Below are 20,256 nucleotides of genomic sequence, written 5' to 3' on the forward strand. Positions count from 1 at the left end.
CGTCACACACTCGAGGCCGGTTTTCTCAATGGAAGCCGAAGGATATCGGAATTCCTGCCATGAAATCCTCTGGTTTTGAAGAATGAGAGAACCAAATTCAGACCCATATTGGATCTTTCGCTGGAGAGAACCCACATACAGCTTCGGAAACGAAAGCTCATTACAGGCTCAACATTTTATTCCCTCCTTTTCTTTTGATAATTGGGAACATTGTCGCTGCCACACCAATTCTCTCTCACGTTTCCCATGGTAACAAAGGGGAGGATTACTTCTCTTATCTCTTTTGGCAAGGGAGGATAGATCGAGAGGGGAGAAAGGAAGAAAATGGACAGCGCCACCTCCCTGTCGGACATGGCCGATGGGCAACGGGAGTTTAATCTGAAATCCTCTGGTTTTGACATCTCATGTAAATTATTTGAATGAATACGATGGAGTTTTACATTGCCCATTTCGCTAATTATCCTCCGAGGATTTCAGATGATGATTTTACTTTTGATATAGAATTCAAAATAAGGTTTAGAAACACTTACAAGCCATACTAATTTGTTCAGCTTTGAAACCTCTATAATCAGCTTATTTAATGTTGACAAAATTTGGATTACTGAAACTACAATCAGTCAATCACTCTTGGGTCCATTTATTTTCAAAACAATCTTATTCAACCTCTACGGAAATCCATGCTGCGATCACACCCTTTCTTTTAAGGAACAAAGGTAGACGAAAAGCCTGCCACAAGAACCAGATATAGAAAAACAGAGAACGTCGTACCAGCCTAGACAAAGGAACAATCATATCAATTCTAAAAGAATCAAGGTCCGCGGGAACAGAAATCCTTTCCGAAATTTTGACATCAATCTTCTCTTTGTACAGAAACAAGGGTTCCCCAGAGGGGATGAAAAAAAGAAACAGGGAAAACCCCCCCACCCCCTTCTGACCGATGACCGCCATTGCCACCCGCAAAACAGGCAGGAACAAAATCGACCGACCCTGTGATTCTTTCATCTTCGAATGAACGACCCTGTCATTCTTAATGAAAAAAAAAAGCACCCTTACATCGATCCTAAGTTACAAGAAAACCATACTCCAGAGTAGACTTCCGATAATTAGAGGACTTCCTGAGAAATGGAAAGGCGAACCGGACGTAGTGCTGTTGGAGGAAGGAGCCAAAAAAGTGCCATTCAAAAAGGTCCCGTTTTTGCCACCACTGCACATGCAAACAAGAGCGCGTTGTCATTTTTTTTTTTTTATCAAAAGATTATCAAGTACAAAAGTGCCTCTTCAACACCAAAGTCGATCAGCTTTCTAGGAGTAGAAAATTGATAACGGGGGGTAGGCAAGGGGAGAGCTTACCTTCCTGCAAACAAACAGGTTTCGTGACCTGCACAGGTAAAGAAAAAACAATTCGCACAAATCACTTCCATGTTGTTATATCAACAGAATATCGTTTCTTTTGTAATGCCAATTTATCAGAAACTAGGAGCTACATAAATAATAAGAAATTCAAGTAGAAACTCGTAAAAATTGGATTGGATGGGTATACTGCTTTTCATTTGAAATGGAGCAGAATGAACATAAAACAGCACGCATGTATGAAAAACAATTTGGCCTCTGAAGTCCCAGAAATGATGCCACAGATTAGGAAAGAAAAGAAATGAATTGGAGAGAGAAATGATTCATACTGGGATCGGTCGTAGTAATAGCAGCCACCCCATTGAAGTAGCACGTTCCAGGTGCCATACCCATCAGATGGTAGTATTCATTAAACGCATAAGTTGCATGTGCTTCTACTGTATCAGGATCATAGCATGGCTGCCCTTGCAATAAAGAGGAACAATCCACCTTACCAGGCCCACACGCCCAATCCAATGCTGCCTGGAGCATCTTTGAGTCTGTGCCGTCCTTTGCAATGCAGTAAGTCTGATTAGTAGTATCATTAGCCAAAAACATTCCAGATCCAGTCAAGTGCAACACATACGATGGGACCCCATTTGCATCAAATAAACCCCAGTTCTTCTCAGAAAGAGAACCGGGTCTCAAATCTTCGTTATAGAGCTCATAAATGTATGTACTTACTGGCACACCAGGATATTTGGGTGTGCCAGTGTTATTCAACACATGGCGGATGAGGTTGCTGTTGTAAGTGTTGGCATTATCTACGGCCGCACCTGGTTCAGATGAGTCTCCCTTGGCAGGCCACCCGGACTCGGTCACAACAACAGGAATGTTTGTGAAATTCAAATAGGCCATGGCAAAACGAGCAGCATCAACCACTGCATCAAAGACATTTGTGTAATGGAGAAGGGTATTTGCATCCACAGCTTCTTTGTTAGGAGGTAAAGGTCGGAAAAGTGCATAATCAAGAGGGATCACACCATTTGATTGCATGTAATCATAGTACGGATACACATTAAGCATGAGATAAGAATCAGTGGACTGGAGTAATTTGAGCAAGGGAACCATAACATTGTCCCAAGAGCGGTTGAAGAAGGCCTGAGAAGGAGGGAAAGAGTCAAGAATTATAGAGGAGGCATGTGGGGTTGAAACTTTGATTTGGTTATCAAGATTAGAGGCAACCAGGGCAGAATGAATGAACTTGAGAGCAGAGACAAGGACTGGGCCTGCATTGGGCATCGCAGTCAGTACTTCAGATCCAACAGCTATGGCTGTGATATTAGTTGCAGGGACATGAGCTGCAACATTACGGGACACCCAGTTAGCAGCAGTTGCATTGGACTGTCCCACCGCAAGAAGCTGCTCATTTGGAACAGAGACTGTTACTTGGATCCCGGTGTTGGCAAGGGCCACCAGCATGCCTCTATCAGCATCATAGAGGCGAACATGGCGAATTTGTTGAACCTTGAGCAGGGCTACCACCTGACTGGGGGATGGCATGTCTGAAAGTGACGTGCCTATGTTCACACCAATAAATGCCTTGTCTGAAAGAAAGGAAAAGAAAATTAGTATATGATGATCTGTGATGGAACTTACACCTCTTGAACAAGAAAGTGAATTCTCTATAGCCGTTGGATGTCATCAGATGGATAAATTTCGATCATGAATGAACCTGAACCCCAATAGAAATGGGCCGTATGTGGGTCGTGGACTAAAATATCTCTTTCCGTGGACAAATCAAGGACGCAGGGACCACTAAAGGACATGCCGCAAAGGAGAAAACGTCCCTTTCCTACTGGTCGCCGGTCGAAACCGAAAGACACGAAATGCACCCCGCGCTGGAAAAACACTCACGGAATGCAGTGGTCCGCGGACCATTATCGTTGGGGAAAAACGGAAGAAAAATGCATTTGCAGAGAATCTAAAGATGATTAATCTGGTTATAGAGGCGAGAAATGCATTGGTTGGGCGGGCACTGCAAAAAATGCCCCGACCAGAATGCCTATACAAGGCTGGGATTCAGAAGTTTAGCGGAGAGATCTGATCAGTGAAGCTGCCGTGAAGAAGAGAACAAAACAAAATGCCAAAGAATCTAGGAAATCGCAGACTTTATTTACCCGTGTCTTTAGTTTTGAGAAATTACAGTAAAGCCATAAGCGGATTGGAAAAAAGAACCAGAGAGGACGAAACTGGAAAGCGGGACTTGAATGATTTACACGGCTTCGATTTTTCAATCCCTGCGGATGGTTCAGTCTGAAGAACGATCCTGAACATTAACTTACTTGTATGAGCTAATCTAAAAAATTAGAAAGAATTAATCTCCTTGGAGAAGCAGATGTGAGTGACAGAAAAAAACGTTTTGCTCTTTTACACCCTCCTCAAATCTTAATGTCCTGGCGCAAACAAAAAATAACATTCAATGACGCCGAATGTACAGCTCATTTGAAGAGAGGAAGATTAGATAACTTTACCAATCTATCCAGATTACAATCTCAGAATCTCCACAAGAAAAACGAAATATTTAAGAGCATCACAAAAAGAAAAAAATGAAGAAATGCTACACAAGAATGCCGTAAAGTATAACCCTCAACAAGAATGGCCATCAACACAAACCGGCCTTCTAGCCAGACAATCGGTTTTGAAATTGAACGACAGAGATACCAGCTTGACTAAAAAAGTAGCCATTCTTATTCTCAGCAAAAATTCAAAAAATCAAGAAACAGTAGTGAAGTTCCTGATATAGTGAAACCGCAGGCAAGAGATAGACGAGAAATAGGTAAAACATAGACAAGAACCGCATCCAGGGAGAAAAAATGGAGCGACTGGAAGAAAATAAAAACGCACCTTCGGCTGCAGCAAGTGATAGAGCCAACAGCAAGAGAAGAAAGGGAGCCATGACTAAATCCTCAAGTAAAAAGCTTAAGCCTCGTCAAAACCGTGCAGAAAAGGAGAAAAATCCAGCAAAAGAGTGAGCAGGAGAAGAGGAAACGAAAGAGATTTCGAGAGGAAAGGGAGAGTGACGGAGAGAAAGGAAAAGGGGGCAAACCGTGAAAGGTTCCTCCCAAGGAATAACAACACCAGGAATAAAATAAAACACAATAGACATAAAAGCTAGTGTCCTCAGGGTTTTCCATTTCTGTCGTGGCGGGGGAACGTTTTCGCTGATCACATGAAAATTGTCAGAGATCGGACGGCCGATACGCCTCGAGAGGTCACTAACAGTTCGCGTGGGGTTTCGCTGCGACATTTGTAGACGGTCCATAAGTTGGCTCTATGAAATTGGCCAGTCCCGACGCACGAGGACTGCCAAAGCTGACGTGGCAGCCAGCTGGATCCAACGGTCATATTCCGGTCACTGCTTTTTAAGACTGGGTGGTGCGTATTGCGCTCCCCTCCAGGACATTTCTGGTTAGTTGCTGGTCCGGCCCACATCTTCCCATCAAATAAATATACCCTTTGGACGGACAAGATCTTAAAGAAGAGATAGTATTTAAGTGGGACCCGAAAACTGATCTTGAAGCAATACGTAACGAAACTCCTTAGTCCCATCACACACTGACACCAAAGTCACAAACAGTTTCAGAAAAGATATCAATATCCGACCTTTGACTTTCAAACTATTATCAGCTTTCTAGCTTATTCTCCTATTATTCTCCACCAAGCTTTTTCTCTGTGGTCTGTGAATGCCCTCTCCTCTCTGCCTTTCAACTATCAAAACCATGGAAGAAACTCTGCAAAAAGCACATCAAGAGCCCTCTGCAAACTCCCAAATGTCTTTGTTTTCAAGCGGTTCAAGCTTCCCCCAAGATCACATGCAGAGATTTTCCGGCCCCCATGAAGCGCTTTTTTATTCCTTACCTTATCTCTATCTACGGGAGCTTTTTGGAGTTCGGAGAGTTTGCAAATCGCTGAGGCAGGCTGTTGACGAAGATGATTTACTTTGGCAGAACGTGAGGGTTGATGTTCCCTTGAGTAGAAAGCTTACAGATGACCATCTCCTGAGTATTACATCAAAGGCTCGAGGGAAATTGAGGTCTCTCGTTTTGATCGATTGTGGTGGGATTACAGACGCTGGACTCCGGCGAGTTGTCGACGACAATCCTCACATCACAGGCGTAAGTTTTCGACAGAAGTCTATTATGGGCTAGATATACCTGTTCGAAGATTGAATCATTGTTTGGTTCAGTTAATTTTTTTCTCAATTTTAGTCAATTCCTTTGCAGCTTTATGTCCCAGGATGCACTGGACTGTCGCCGACAGGCATCATAAACATGGTGGAAAGACTTCCCAAACTTGAAAGAATTGCAGTTCACGGTGTCTTAAACATGACTGATCACCTCGAGAACCTCAATTCTCTGCTTCACGATAACCATCCGCGCCCACCTACATACTACACAGGCCGGCCATCTCATTCCCCGCTAAACCTCAACAAAAATCCTATCGATGTACAGATCTGCCCTAAGTGTGAAGAAGCCAGACTAGTTTTTGATTGCACGAGGGAGACCTGCAAGGAGAAAATGAAGAAGAAGCAAGTGTCATGTCGTGGATGTTACTGGTGCATTTCACGGTGCGAACTGTGTGGAGGGTGTGTGGACTTCGATGACGAGCCTCCAGAATTGATTGCTTGCCAGCATGCCTTGTGCTCCAATTGTTGGCTTGGGGTACCCAAGTGTGTAATGTGCAACAGGGGAAGTTGTTGCAGAGATGTTCGGAACGGTGAACCCGCCGGATTTACGTGTGCAGGCTGCTTTCTCTCCCAAGAGAAGTGTTTGGAATCGGAGGACGAGAGCCCATAAATAACTAGCGTGCCGAATTGGTCACAAGATAGCAAGTTAATGAGCTCTACCGTTTCCTCTTCCTTAGAAAATTTGTTTTCATTTAATGGAACGTTGAGACACAATTTCTTACCATTAATTTGCAATCTCCTCGTGTTCTTTCTTCAATCCTGTGCACCGAAATGCCCTTGTCTTCCATATGGTATCCTATGTGCATATCTCGCTTTCTTTGAAATATTTGATTGAAAAACTACAGTAAAGTTGGAATGCAGTCTCGCTTAAAACTTCTATTATAAATAAAAAAAATCCACCATTTGATATGCAAGTTTCCTTTTTTTTCATTCATAAATAGGGGTAATTCACTTTCGCTAAAATTTCAGCCAAAACTTTTCATGTTAGATATTTTCTCTAAAAAATCAATCTTCCCACCCTAATTCTCTCTGTCCACTGAATTATTTACAGACCCAACATTGTCTGGTGTCTTTTCTCCTAAACATCACCATTTCACCATTTTGACAATCTGAAAAGAAAGAATGAAAAAAAAAACGCCTATATAGCATTCCAATTTTTTTAAGCCCCTTTCTAATCTTTCGATCAATGGAAATCTGCAAACATGTCCTCTTATCTGGGTATAATTGAATATTCTGATACAGGCCCCATTATTCCACAATAAATGTTTGATGAGAAAGTACATTCCCCCAAAAACTATTCAAAAACATATTACTGTTTTAATGCATATGAAGTCTAATTGTCTTCTTAAATACCGTGTAGGCAAAGAAAGTCTTCAGACAACCTTCGGGTAGATTCACAAACGGAAGAACAATCGGCGACATTATATGTAATCTAGCTACTTATTCACGTTATAGATCTACTGATTGATTATTCACCTTATGATTCAGAGTTTTAGCTATTGAATGTTCTAATGCATTGCAGCCTCCGCCGCCTTCCATTTCTTCATCGGCCAGCGACGACGGACAGTATTTTGTAATCGTACCAATTTCCTGCATTTATTTACGAGTCATAGATTTCTCACAGCAGAGCATGGAAATTTTGAGGAACTTGCAAAAAATGTTCACCCAAAAATTAAACAGCAGTGGTACGTTAGAGCTGATGATTTTTCAGTCACAAAAGTTACCTAATTTAAATTATATCACAATATTTAATGGCACTTGGGAAGACTTTAAAACTGTGATTGGTCCCGCAGCATACGAACTGTTTGCTTCATGCATTTAAATAAATATACGAAGCATTTCTTCCATTAGCAAATTGCATTTAAAATAGAAAACCAGCAACCTGTAAACGACCCTTCACGACGGCTTATCTATAAAAATAAAAGGAAAAAAAACTGAAGTATAAACAGATGTTTGACACATCCGAACATTTAAACTAAAAACACCAAGTTAAAAGAAATAAAACAATGTCTACATACCTATAGAAATGCGCAGTAGAGTAAACAATTATGATGAGAACATCAAATTCTATGTATTTTCCAAGTAAAAGAGGAAACTAATCTGTCCAGCTCTCAGATTAGGGCCAGGGTTTTTCCACATGAGAACTCAGACGGGAACCAATTATCCAAAATATGGCGATTTAACCTCCAGCCGCTTCAACGCTTGTCGAAGCCTTCATCTTCTCTTTAAAACAAGAGATCTCAATCTCACGTTTTAAACAGAGGAATCCCAAGGCGACAATAAGAGTTGAAGGATCTGTTTTTTCAAAAGGTAAATCGACTCAGATAAGCGGCCCCCCTCCAGTTCACGTTCGGTGTGGTTAAAGCAAAAGATCATCATCGAGCTGGCCTTCGATTGGTAAAAAAAGGCAAAAACAGATAATTGACGTGCTAAAAACTTCAATTTTGGTGGATTACAGAGAACGAAAGCGCAGACCATGCGATAATTAGAAAAAAAATTAAACAAATATATACGTCAAGCAGGAGAGAACATCTGGCGAGTCTCCTGCGGGCACTGGACATGGAAATAAGAATGAGCTATAAGTCAGAAAAACTCAAATCAAAATCGAATTTAAGTTGTAAAGCTTACGAGAAAGCTAGAACCATGCAGAATTGCAAATAGCATGTCCAAAGCCGGATGTTAGTCTTGCTTCTCTCATATTTCTGCTCATTAATAACTAAGGTCATTTCAACAGAAAATAAATTAAACGCAGAAGAGAAGACAAAAACAAGACCAGAGACATTTGGAACAGATAAATTTGTAGGTTAACTGCGTCTACAGCGCTGCAACTAGCAAAGGCGCCTCCAGCGACGGCTTAACAGCAGAAGGGTCAAATTGCAGGAAGAGGCTTTAATTTATCCTTTTATAGGATCAGATAATTAGGGTTCTGTGCTTACAAAATCACCCATGAACTTGTTAAAAAATACGACCACTACCCCTCCAGATCCAGACTCCAGATTGATATAGTGGATGAGGCTGAACTGGATTTGACCGAATCCAGTAAATCAACTCCTACCAAGATGGCTAGAGCCAGGTGCACCCCAGGCCCCAACTCTTTTCCTTTTAAAAAATATAAATATTTCATTAAATTAAAATTAAATTAAAAGGTTAATTTTTTTAATGAAATAACTATAAATTGAGTATAATTTTTTTTAAACTAATGGAAAATTAAAAAATTAAAAAACAATAAAATAGTTATTGATCATTGGAATTATTAGAGATCGTATAGTTGGAAACAGTCACTCCAATAGCAACACTGCAACGGGCGTCTGAGTGAAACCATTGCACCTATTCAAGGTTCCACGTAACAGATTCAGAAGAATACATGTAATGAATTCCAAACCATTGAAATGTACAGAACATAAACCTTGTCCATTCAGGTGTTCAATTCCTGTATTTTAAGGTTTACAATCGTATAATTGACAAATTAAAACCCTAGGAATCTTATGACATTTACTGTCTGTCACTGCCCTAAAGGCTCCACAGCCGTCTTGAAAAGAAGAATGTAAACCTTATCGATGGAGAAGTATAAGAAGCCACCCAACGAGTGCGTCACATATGAACCAAAGCTTGTCCCCACAATGCAGTGCCAAGCAGGACCATATGAGGAATCAAATTCCTGAGCCACGTGAAAGTTACAAACTCATCAAACTTTTGAATGATAGATTTCCAGGTAAAAAAATTCCAAAGGATTTAATGAGATATTAAGAAATTGCCAAAACTTAAATTTGGGTTCCAATTAACTAGAAAAGAACACGAGCCACCTGCAATACATCCTTTCAAATAAGATACACGAGTTCTCCTGGAATGGCAATGATGTTATAAAAAAAGAGAAGCAAAACAACAAGGGAGGGAGGGAAGAAAATCCTCCAAGAAAGATACAAACTAGAGAGGGAAGCTATGCCCTACAACAAGGTTTTGACGATTAGCACCCTTCTCGGCGAGAGAATTCGCCATGCAATTACCAGACCTAAGGATGTGGACCCAACTGATATCACACTTGTCCAATCGTACCAAATTCATTAGGAAGAAACTGTTTGTGGATGCTTCTTCTTCTTTCACTAGGTGAACTTACCAAAGTAACAATTATACTTGATAAGTTACAATAGAGAGGATAACAGGAGCACCTTTTCTGTGTCTTCTACAGCCACCAAACGTGATTGACTGATATAGTTTCTGTCTCCCCATAAGGCACCACATTACTAAGTGAATGATTACATTAGCTAGCAATTTGCTCACAGCAACTCTTGTAGCAACCTTTTCAAATGCCGTCAACATGTTTATAGTAGTGTGATTAGCCTTTCCCGAAGAGATAGGCAGTTCAAGCTAAATATCAGGTTCAGCTTGTTGCAGAAAACAGCTGCAGCTTGTCTGAAAGGGCTGTATTAGTAATTTCATTTTGTTGAGCAATTACATGTTAAAGGACAACTCCCTTCTCCTAATTGGTTGAATCTTGTTGTGTTACCCAACTAAAAAGATTTTTAATAAAGATCCAATGGAGTTATTGTAGCTTTTCATGCCAAGAGACCAGCACAAGTTCCTGTTCATTAACTTTTTTTGTGTCTTCAACACTGTTTAGGAATCAAGTCAGTATCCTTTACAGTTTGCTCTATAGCCTGCATCCCAATCACCAGCCACAACTTTTTCCCTTCTCAGATTTCCACAACAACGATAACTTTCTTCATTTTTGGGTTTCGGAATGCAGTGAAGATCACAATCCTTGGCTTTTCCTTTTTTACATTTAATGTTATTGCCTGCCTTATCATCTCATCGCTATGATGTCCCATGACCCTTTGTTCCATCCAAAGATGACAAAAACTCAGTTCCATAATAAATAAATAAACAAATAAATAGACAAAAACACAAAATCTGTGGTCATTGCTATCATTTGAGTCAATTAGATGACAAGTAGTTTTGCAGTACGGGTATATGGATTCTGGATAACTATCAAGAAAAAAAATAAGGGAGAAAGAAACACTTACAGACTAGCACAACAAAAAATAACTCTCCAAGATTCCTATCAAGTACTGTTTAAACATTAATAGATTCTAGATAATAACACCGCCATAATAAGCAAACAGATAGACAACAATGACCATCATGAGCAATAGATGCCTTAGTAAACCTATGCACGCTAATATTCATCAGTATTGTGAAACACGATATGGTAATCTAATATCCAATCACTTGAACATATATCATAATCCACAGAAGGTAAAGATAAATTAATAAAAACTTTATCATGTAAAAAACCAAAAGCATACAGGTATAATAGTTCACAAATACACAATCAATGAATACTAAGTACTAACAATTAACACAGTTAACAACCGGCAAGAAAAACTGATCAACAAGTAAACTGTAGACATGAATATATGGCTTTCCAACACCAACAAGCATATTGTAGAATATTGACATGTACATAATTCAAGGACAAACTATGTAAGTTTTTGGACTGCTGATTGCACATGGATCCCACACCTGATAGCCTGGTGAAACCTGAATGGAGGATCTCACAATGGAAACTGGCCGCACTGGTTTGGCCATAGAGACAAACTACGTACGATTAATGAGTTTACAAATTTTATTTGAATAATCAAGAAGGTAGTATTTACATTATTCATTGATAAACACCCTGTGATAACTGCTCACTCACCTATATATAACAATACCCATATATATGATATACATATACCAAACAAAGCTACAGTCAAACATAAGGAACTTCTAGACAACCACCTGAAAGCAATTTTGAAAAGCCTTTAACGCTTTTGGAGGAGAAGAGGGAAGGGATTTTATTGGCGTTTGAGATAGAAAAAATCTGCATGTTGCTCATAAAGCGGGATGCACCAGGGCATTACCACAAAATCATGGGTTACCACTTGAAAAATACAAGCTTACTGTGAGAAAGCAGAAGTCACATCGTGTAAGTAAAAGTTAATTACTTTCCTGAAGTGTTACGTCTTCCTCCAGGGAGTTCAGAGCAAAATTCTAGCTAGAAGCACTGATTAGAGACCCAAGTAATGAAATAAAGAGAATACTAGGATCAGCTAAGAATACTACGTTCAAACAACCGAGAGTCCAAAAGCTCCTGCCAGCCACCAACTCCACACGACAGAAACGAAATAGAGATTTGGTCTAAAGACCGAAAGGGTGAAAAGAACCATCCGCAACGCCACTCTCCCGTCCAAAGCTACAAAATAGCAATTGATTTTGTTCGGAGGATCTAACTTAGCTTTCATATAAAACTCTCCCCACAGGAATGTCGAGAGAAGCGAAGCAAGCTGCTGAAATCAATCGTACAGTTCATCAGGTCATACTATGTATTATATACAAAGAAACCCCAGAGATCAGTAAGCTTTATGCTCGTGATTAAGGGATTCAGTGACATCAAATTACAAGTGAAACCAAAGTTGCGAAAATGAAATTTCAACAGGCACATGAAACTAAAAAACAGGAAGCTGACGTTTCGAGACTAGACAAGAATCTAGGAAACAAAGGAGGCCAAACCTTTTTAAGAGCGAGGGCGAGACGTTTGCTGTCAAGCTTGGGCATGGCATCGAGGGAGTCTCTGGCGCAGCGGAAGGCACTGTTTTGTAGGGCCACAGGCATGTCCGCCGCTCGCACATTCACATTAAGCCGCTCCAGTTGCTCCTTCTGCTCTCCGGCTTTCTTCCTCTCAATGAGACTGCTCAAGAATCGGCTCCTTCGTTCAAGCTCCTCCTCCGCTCCCTCCATAGTCTCTCCACTATCTCCCTTGGTCATCGTCGCGACTGGGGTCTTCTCTGCTCCCCTTTCATCGCATCCTCTATTAGACAAAATGAGTGAGAAGAGAGAAAAGATAACAGGGGCAATTCCATATTCATTTGCTCTCCCTCGAGTATAATGCTGCTTTGCTTGGTTTCATAAATCTTCTTTTTCTTTTTCCCCGCTTTTCTTTTTTGACTTGCGTGTCGACCAGGACGTCGGAGGCATGGATGGACAAGAGTGAGCGAAATGACTAAATTACTCTCTACTCTCCACTGTTCGAAATTATTGACAAAAACGATAAATATTTTCAGCATGAGGATTAATAATATAATATAATATAACCTGGTTCTATTAAAAATAAAAATAAAAATTCATATAAGAATCACAAAAGGGTAAAAAAACTTAGTGTGATATGGTAATTTTGACGAACACGAAGGGTATTTCTGCCCGGAGATTGCGTAGCGGGGCCCAGGGAGGGGCGGCATGAGCGGAGAGAAGGAAGGACGAGCCGGTGTTTGAAAAACTGTCGGTCTTCTTAGATGAGTACAATTTGTCCAAGACACGGAAACGGTTCGGTTCAGTAGATTGTACCGAGTTGTCTAAATCAGCGGCCTCGGCGGAGGGTCCCATGATGTGGTTATTAGATGTACTACGTAGCAGGACAGTTGTTGGAGAGAAATTTTAAACTGAGGAAGAAAGAAAAGAGTCCCCACACTTTAATTTGGGCTCATTATTGGCGATCAACGTCTAAGAATTAACTAGATATTATTACTGAGTGACACAATGTTTTCACCGTTTAACTGAGTCTAAAAATGGAGTCAAGCGAGTTGCAAAAGCCTTGCTAGCAATTTTTATTTTTATTAGGTAAATATTAAATACTAAATACGATCGAAAATACGGAGGGGGAGGGAGTGGGAGAATCGGAGTACGAAACGGAGATACAGTTAGGTTTGGTTACGTCTAAGATTCGATCCATTCGTATCGTCGAAGCCCAAATAGCAAGGCCCAAAACCCAAACAGATTTTTTCGGTGCCACTCCAAAGGACCTCGACGCTAGTAGCGTAAGCCTTTCAGGGTTTAGGGTTTTATTTCTACAACAGTTCAAACCTGCATAGTCGAAAAAACTCCCTGACGAGTCGACGACTGTCCTGTTCTTGTCGTCATGGCTGGAGCCGGTAACCAAGCCGCAGCATCCTTCCTCACTAACATTGCCCGCGCAGCTTTCGGCCTCGGCGCGGGTGCCACCGTTCTAAATGCGTCTCTCTACAACGTTGACGGTGGCCAGCGCGCCGTCATCTTCGATCGTTTCCGCGGAGTGCTCGACGAGACCGTCGGCGAGGGAACTCACTTTCTTATCCCTTGGCTTCAGAAGCCTGTGGTTTTCGACATCCGCACTCGCCCTCATTCCTTTGCTTCAATTTCCGGTACTAAGGATCTCCAGATGGTCAATCTCTCTCTCAGGGTATTATCACGACCCGAGGTCCTCAAACTCCCCAGGATCTTCAAGAACCTTGGTCTTGAATATGACGAGAAGGTGCTTCCATCCATCGGAAACGAGGTCCTCAAGGCCGTTGTTGCACAGTTCAACGCTGATCAGCTTCTCACAGAGCGCCCCCACGTTTCTGCCCTTGTCCGTGAGTCTCTCATCAAGAGGGCTGCCGACTTCGACATAGTCCTAGATGATGTTGCAATAACCCATCTGTCTTACGGGGCTGAATTCTCCAAGGCCGTGGAGCAGAAGCAGGTTGCGCAGCAGGAAGCCGAGAGGTCCAAGTATGTTGTTGCCAAGGCTGAGCAGGAGAGAAGGGCGGCCATTATCAGGGCCGAGGGAGAGAGTGAATCTGCGAAGCTTATTTCGGATGCCACGAACTCGGCTGGAATGGGCCTTATTGAGCTTAGGAAAATTGAGGCTTCTAGGGAGGTTGCCGCTACTCTGGCCAAGTCGCCGAATGTAGCATATTTGCCTAGTGGAAATCAGATGCTTTTGGGGCTTAATCCATCATTGCCGTCTGGTCGTTGAATGCTAACGTCGGGTAGGGTGAACTTCTATTTGTTGTTTCTTATGTTCATCTTTTTATCTACTAATTTTTTCCTGGTACGTAACATTTTAACTATTCAGAATGTGTGTGTGGGTGTGTGGGGTTTGCAATGTGGATTTTGTTGCTAAGTTGTCCGTCTGCTTTCATTGATACTTTGCCTGTTTATCAGCACTATATGGCATGTGTGCTCGATAAAATTGGTGTGTTTTGAAATATTTCCTTTGCCTTGGGCTAAGTTACTTCGATCGATACGAAAGTCATTCCTGAGACTTGTTGTGAACTTGAGTTGATGGATCTGTTGAGTTAAGGTTGCAATCCTCAAAATATTTTATTTCTAATAAGTGATCTTCTCCTATTGGTCAATCTCTTTAACATCCGTCCTGAATAGTAGCCATGACTTTTCTTTTTTATTTTTTATTTTTTATTTTTACTTGTGCGTTAGCATGATATGATTAATGGACTGGTTCGTATGTGGTTGAGGTTGCTAAGGATCCGTCTGCTTGCATTCATAGTGTGCGTGTTTAGCAGCACTATAAGCCATGTATGCCCGATAAAATTGGTGTGTTTTGAAATGTTTCCTTTGTCTTAAAGTAAGTTACTTTAATCAACACGAAAGACATCTCCAGCACTTGTACTCAACTTGTGTTGATGGGTCTTGGAGTCAAGGTTGCAATCCTCAAAATATTTTATTTTTAATAAGTAATCTTCTCCTATTGGTCGATCTTTTCTACATCCGTCCTTGGCAGAAGCCATGGTTTTTCCTTTTACTTTTTTATTGTTACTTGTGTGTGATCGTGATATGTTTAATGGACTGGTTCTTATTTTTGGAAAAGAAAAAAGGAAACACTTAGAGGCTGGGTCCTGTTTACTCGAAAATCATGAAACACTTTAAACTTCTTATGTCCCCTATTAAGAAAAATGGCAAAGAAAGAGAATTGTGGCAAAAAGGCCCCATTATTTTCCTTTTCAGTTTTTGAAAACTCTGCCAGGAGGGAATTAAGGTGCCTTTCTCTATGCTTGTATTTGGATAACAGGTTACCTGGAAATTTATTAAGACACTCTACCCATTTTCTGCAAGTCTGTGCCTACAAGTTGAAATACTTGAGGATTGTTAGGTTGGCATATTGTTGTTAGCAGACTTGACAGGAAAGGCAGCATGGAATGTCATGCCACATGATAAACAGTGACTCCACCTTCTGCTTATATCTGTGAATGAGTTATTGGTTAAATGATGTTATGACTTTTAGAATACTAACACATTTTACTCATGATTCCGCACATCTTTTGTTTTTTTTTGGGGGGGGCGATTGGGGGTGGTAAGGGGTAGGTAGCTCTTTTTTCTGTTAGTGTGAAGGGAAAGTAAGGTGGAACCCAAGGAGAGGAAGTGAATCTCTTTTGGAGTGGGTGAAATTTCCCTTTCTTCTGGAATTTGTTCCTGTGAAATGAAGTTGCATGAATTCATTTTCCACGCAACTTTTCTGTTGAAGGATCAATTGCTCCATATATTCTGAGTCTCAATTTCTATCATGAAAAAGTAATTCTCATCATAAAAAAGGTGATCATCCTGGAATTTGCTTGCACTTTGTCTTCTTTGAAGTGACTCACTTCCTCCATGAGCTAACCTTACCTTAAGGATTTCTTTTACTTTTGACCTAATAAGAGCAGCATAGATTGGACAACAGGAATAAATGTCGGTCTACATTCTTTTCAGGTTCTTCATTTTTTAGTGTGTCATATGTCTTCTTGATTTGGACAAATATCAACATCTTTGTAGATACCAATACTTGTGTGTATTTTGCCTTTTAAAACAAAACTTGTGTATTAGAACATTAATTAATTGGCTATGGCAAATATTTTTCTTGTAAGAGTTCAGAAAATAAACTTTTTCTGTTTGTATGTTAATTATACGTGCTCATGACACACAAAACCCCTCTTGAGATTTGATGCCAAGACCTCAGACTAGAAACCCCACATATGATGTGGCTGACTGGCCATTGAGGCAAAGGCCCAATAAATTCACTACAGGATATAGGGAAACAAGAATAAGACCAATTAATGCTCTTTATTTTTTTATAATTCAATACCTAGAGTCAGAACAAGAATCACATTTGGTTATTACTACTATTCCCACTTCTTCTACTTGAGAAGGTTTGCTAATGCCCCTTTAAGTCAAGGTACCTTGTTGTTATCATTCAAAAAGCCCAAACTAAGAAAAAAAAAGGGGAAAGGAAAAAGATGGCTGTGGTTACATCTTTCTTGAGGGGTTTTGACATGTGACTTGGAATAGCTATATTGTTTCTGAGATATACCAAAATTTCTTATGGTCATCTTGTGTTTGAGGACTGGCATGTGATATTGTTGTTTTCTTTATAATTTCATTTTAATATATAGAAGTGGCATATGTTTGAGTTCATAAATGCTTCTGGTTGCTGTTTGTTAAGTTATGCAAATTCTCCACTACTTCACCTGTTGGAGAACCACAATTGTCGAAGATAGTGGTGGATTGGGCCATTGGCTCGGTGGTCATATTTGGGAGTTTTTAATCTGAGGCACTGGGTTCAAGTCTCTCAAGGCTATGGGGGTTAGCACTTAAAAAAAATTAAGGCTGAATTGGATTTGACCTTAGTCACTTTCTTCTGGAAGATATGCATAGGATGAACTGAACTTCTTCTGCCCTCAGAATCTTTGTTAGTTTTGGCCTTATGGATGTTGTCCTGCCATGGTATTCTTATCTGAATTAGTTGCTGTTTTTCGTTTTTTCATATTCATGTCTAGTTCATTTAAACAAAATATTCGTGTCTAGTTTGATCATTTATATTTTGGTGTTCTCTTTGCACTTTGTTACAATTGCTATTTGTGGTTGTTGCTCCTTGTGCTGATACTGTCTTTCTTGTATTATTGATGGGTGCCATTAGAGTTGCCTCTTGATCACATTTCTGACTGCTGGGCTGATATAACCAATTTAATAGGATAAGAGTGAGATTTGTTACTCAATAACTAGATAGGTGAGGGGTGAATTATCTAATCTTACTCAATATTGTATTTCCTTTTTTGAGAAAGCCGATTGGAGATTATTCTCTTTAATATTCTAGTTGCAGCTTGTGATTGTTGGGTGTAATAATGCTGTTTGTTTTCTGGCTTTTGGATTTAGAAATTTGTTAATCGTGCTTTATGAAGGGAGAAGTTTGACATTTGGAGATAGTGACAAAAAAAAAAGTTTGACATTTGGAGAAGAAGAGGGTGGAAGATATGACAATGTTGAGATAGATGTGTGTCAAATCGGAAAAAGACAAACACTGATAATCAAGAATGGAGGTGTTTGAGATCTTGATGGTCTTTGATGGACCTAAAGAAAGGTAGGAAGAGTCTGACAATAGAAAAATTCAGGGGAAGGGGAACTTCTAACGAGGCAAATACTAAATGGCTTGAGCTGGCCTAGTTTCTTTCCCATCCCCTTGATTGCAAAGAGCTAGTTGATGGGGAGCTAGTTGATGGGGATGGACCCCTTTCCCAATCAGAAAGAGAAATAGAGAGGTGCTTGGCACTCTATTTCGAATTACAGAGTTGTATGGAGGTGTTTATGTCCCCATCCGCACTTTCCCTACTTTCCCACTTCCCCTGAAACCCTTTCTAAATGTTTCTTATTTTTAAATATTACTTCATGTATGTCATCATCACTGGTTCAACCACCTATCAGACCAACCGCCTTTCTGGCCTATTGTGGTACAGGTCTGATAGCATTGGTTCTATAAAAAGTAAAGGAACTAGAGAGTGATAGAAAGGAATGCTGGAGGATGATATGGGCAACTAACTCTGAGTCTTAGATGATATGACTATGTTAATGATGATGATGTTGGTCATGTTTTTTCATTTCATGACTTTGTCTATGATTTGATAGGTGATATATGCTGTATTTTGGAATAGTATTGTTTCCCCAGTGTTGATGAGTATGATTCAATAGTTTCAACCTTTTTTTCTCGTTTACATAAAAAACGAAATGCAAGGGTGGGAGGGCAAAGGCAGGCAACTCCTGAAGCCCCACCTTAACACTAAAGGGAAAAACTATGCCTTATAACATGATGTTCGATGACAAAAATCCCCTTTGCAAGTTTTTTTTTTAATTTTTTTATTAACACCCTCTTTGCAAGGGATTTGGCAATAGATTTTGTTGATCTAAGAGCTTGGCTCCGAGAGATTACCAGAATTAAGCGATATATCTCAAGCATTGTCAAAATATTGCTGCAATCTCTTAAGGGGATCTAATGACTTATTTATCTGGCAAATATTAGAGCCTTGTTTGTTGGGTTTATGCAGCAAGAATTGTTCTTGTCTATATATATATATATGTGTGTGTGTGTGTGTGTGTGTGTGTGTGTATTTAGTGTGTATAGATGGTAAATTTTGAACTCAACAGTTGAGCAGGCACAGATATACTATCTCTGGAGGTAAGGATCCTACTAGTATTTGCTTTACAACCCAGACTATTGAATTTTGACTGTTTCTGGAGATACTTGCCTCAAGTGATTTCAACTGCAGGATCACAATAAAATCACTTGGATTGGACTTTTTTGGTTCAGAACAACATTCCCAACTTGATATTCCTGCTGAATGTGATTGTACCGAGTTACTCAAATTGGGGGTGGGGAGGGTGGTGTGACACATTTAGCCAAATAGGTTCTCCCACACAGATGTGGCAATTGAACAATGCTTTTGCTGATAATTTAATTATTAATAATAGTAAATGTACTTCTAGTAAATCAATGGAGTTTGTATGACTAGATAAAATGGTGAACAAGATAGTATCAAGTCATAGTTTTATTTAGTTGGGGCTAGTGGGTGAATACAATTCTTTTCAAATTAGTTAGTATCACTTGCGTTTTCCATTACATTCTTTATAGCCTTGGATTCCCATGTCTTGTAGTTGTATGCAGGATTTATTACTCGAAGCTTTCTTAAGAGATGATCTTTGTGGCTGAGTTGCATGAGCCTGCCCCTGCTTCCTCAGACAAATTCAATATGACATAAGATAATCTTTTGAGTTTGATTTGTATAGAAACATATACGACTTCAAGATCTTTATTTATCCCAAGAATTATATACTTTTTTTGCTATAAAAATTAGTTTGTCTATGTTCATGTTGCCATACATCTTTGTTGAGCCTTAATGTTCCACAAAAATTGAAAAACCTTGAACCTGTTTGGTGCTGCTGTTCATGATGTTTGATAAGCCCCATTTTTTTGTAGTATTAATATGAGCATTTTATGTAGTGTTTCTGAGCCAGTAAGTTCTGTTGTCTTTCATATTACAGTGGGCTTCCTCTTCACAGGAGGTCATAACCGATTGCCTTGCCTTTTTATCTGACAGGGGTGGCATAAAGGAGATTTGCTTGTGGTGGAACTGTGCAGCATTCACTTGACTCAAGTTTTGGCTAGAATTCAACCATCTGTACCGCTTCAAATGTCATAAATAACTGGGACCTATTGTCTAGGCTTTTTTAAATTTTAGTCAATGAGGTAAGAGATAAAATATATACACATATATTTCTGTTTGGGATTCTTCCCGTCCCATGAGGGCTCCATTTCTAAAAAGTATTTGATTCTTGCTTCTGTTGGCTGATGGTGATAAAATGAGTCGAATGGGCTGTCACTAACAATTGAGATGCAATTGTTTTAATACTTTTCCTCTGTTTTATTGCCTTCTGTGTCGCTGCTTATTGTTTTAGGACGATGATCTAATTCGAGAGTAAGAAGGATCAAAGAGGATCAATTGAGATTCCCACTTGAGCTCTCGTGTTGGAGTTGTATTTGCTGCCCACCTGATAATGATTCGATCTTTGTGCCCTACCGACGC

The 20,256-nt window shown here is 40.0% G+C and overlaps 4 protein-coding genes across 4 annotated transcripts; 2 read left to right on the forward strand and 2 right to left on the reverse strand.

The window, feature by feature from the left end:
- Positions 1–775: 775 nt before the first annotated feature.
- Positions 776–4,447, reverse strand: LOC137959081 (glucan endo-1,3-beta-glucosidase 3-like). The gene is made up of 4 exons (XM_068806376.1): positions 4,237–4,447; positions 1,680–2,936; positions 1,351–1,378; positions 776–1,204 (listed from the first exon to the last, which is right to left on the reverse strand). The coding sequence occupies exons 1-4, from the start codon at positions 4,286–4,288 to the stop codon at positions 1,066–1,068; spliced, it is 1,476 nt and encodes a 491-aa protein (XP_068662477.1). The 5' UTR covers positions 4,289–4,447; the 3' UTR covers positions 776–1,065.
- A 618-nt stretch (positions 4,448–5,065) lies between these two features.
- On the forward strand, positions 5,066–6,334 carry LOC137960451 (F-box protein SKIP28-like). The gene is made up of 2 exons (XM_068808083.1): positions 5,066–5,507; positions 5,616–6,334. The coding sequence occupies exons 1-2, from the start codon at positions 5,076–5,078 to the stop codon at positions 6,186–6,188; spliced, it is 1,005 nt and encodes a 334-aa protein (XP_068664184.1). The 5' UTR covers positions 5,066–5,075; the 3' UTR covers positions 6,189–6,334.
- Positions 6,335–8,843: 2,509 nt separating this feature from the next.
- Positions 8,844–12,477, reverse strand: LOC137959925 (uncharacterized). The gene is made up of 2 exons (XM_068807346.1): positions 12,128–12,477; positions 8,844–9,236 (listed from the first exon to the last, which is right to left on the reverse strand). The coding sequence occupies exons 1-2, from the start codon at positions 12,380–12,382 to the stop codon at positions 9,081–9,083; spliced, it is 411 nt and encodes a 136-aa protein (XP_068663447.1). The 5' UTR covers positions 12,383–12,477; the 3' UTR covers positions 8,844–9,080.
- Positions 12,478–13,441: 964 nt separating this feature from the next.
- LOC137959088 (prohibitin-3, mitochondrial-like) lies at positions 13,442–20,014 on the forward strand. Its single transcript, XM_068806386.1, has 2 exons — positions 13,442–14,400; positions 19,771–20,014. Exon 1 carries the CDS (start codon positions 13,530–13,532, stop codon positions 14,385–14,387), a length of 858 nt encoding a protein of 285 aa, XP_068662487.1. The 5' UTR covers positions 13,442–13,529; the 3' UTR covers positions 14,388–14,400; positions 19,771–20,014.
- Positions 20,015–20,256: the final 242 nt, after the last annotated feature.

The sequence above is a fragment of the Aristolochia californica genome, unplaced genomic scaffold, assembly GCF_029961685.1.
Source record: "Aristolochia californica isolate CCGP_79_NKW_82.1479 unplaced genomic scaffold, dmAriCali1.0.hap1 SCAF_3, whole genome shotgun sequence".
Classification (NCBI taxonomy): domain Eukaryota; kingdom Viridiplantae; phylum Streptophyta; class Magnoliopsida; order Piperales; family Aristolochiaceae; genus Aristolochia; species Aristolochia californica.

Bases quoted from the DNA above. Each gene is read 5' to 3' on its own strand.
- LOC137960451 (XM_068808083.1), top strand. From the start codon at position 5,076: ATGCCCTCTCCTCTCTGCCTTTCAACTATCAAAACCATGGAAGAAACT. The intron at 5,508-5,615 runs GTAAGTTTTCGA...ATTCCTTTGCAG, and splicing joins ACAATCCTCACATCACAGGC to CTTTATGTCCCAGGATGCAC.
- LOC137959088 (XM_068806386.1), top strand. From the start codon at position 13,530: ATGGCTGGAGCCGGTAACCAAGCCGCAGCATCCTTCCTCACTAACATT.
- LOC137959925 (XM_068807346.1), bottom strand. From the start codon at position 12,382: ATGACCAAGGGAGATAGTGGAGAGACTATGGAGGGAGCGGAGGAGGAG. The intron at 9,237-12,127 runs GTTTGGCCTCCT...CACGTGGCTCAG, and splicing joins TCGCCCTCGCTCTTAAAAAG to GAATTTGATTCCTCATATGG.
- LOC137959081 (XM_068806376.1), bottom strand. From the start codon at position 4,288: ATGGCTCCCTTTCTTCTCTTGCTGTTGGCTCTATCACTTGCTGCAGCC. The intron at 1,379-1,679 runs GTATGAATCATT...TTACCTGTGCAG, and splicing joins TATTACTACGACCGATCCCA to GTCACGAAACCTGTTTGTTT. The intron at 1,205-1,350 runs GTAAGCTCTCCC...TTGCATGTGCAG, and splicing joins ACCTGTTTGTTTGCAGGAAG to TGGTGGCAAAAACGGGACCT.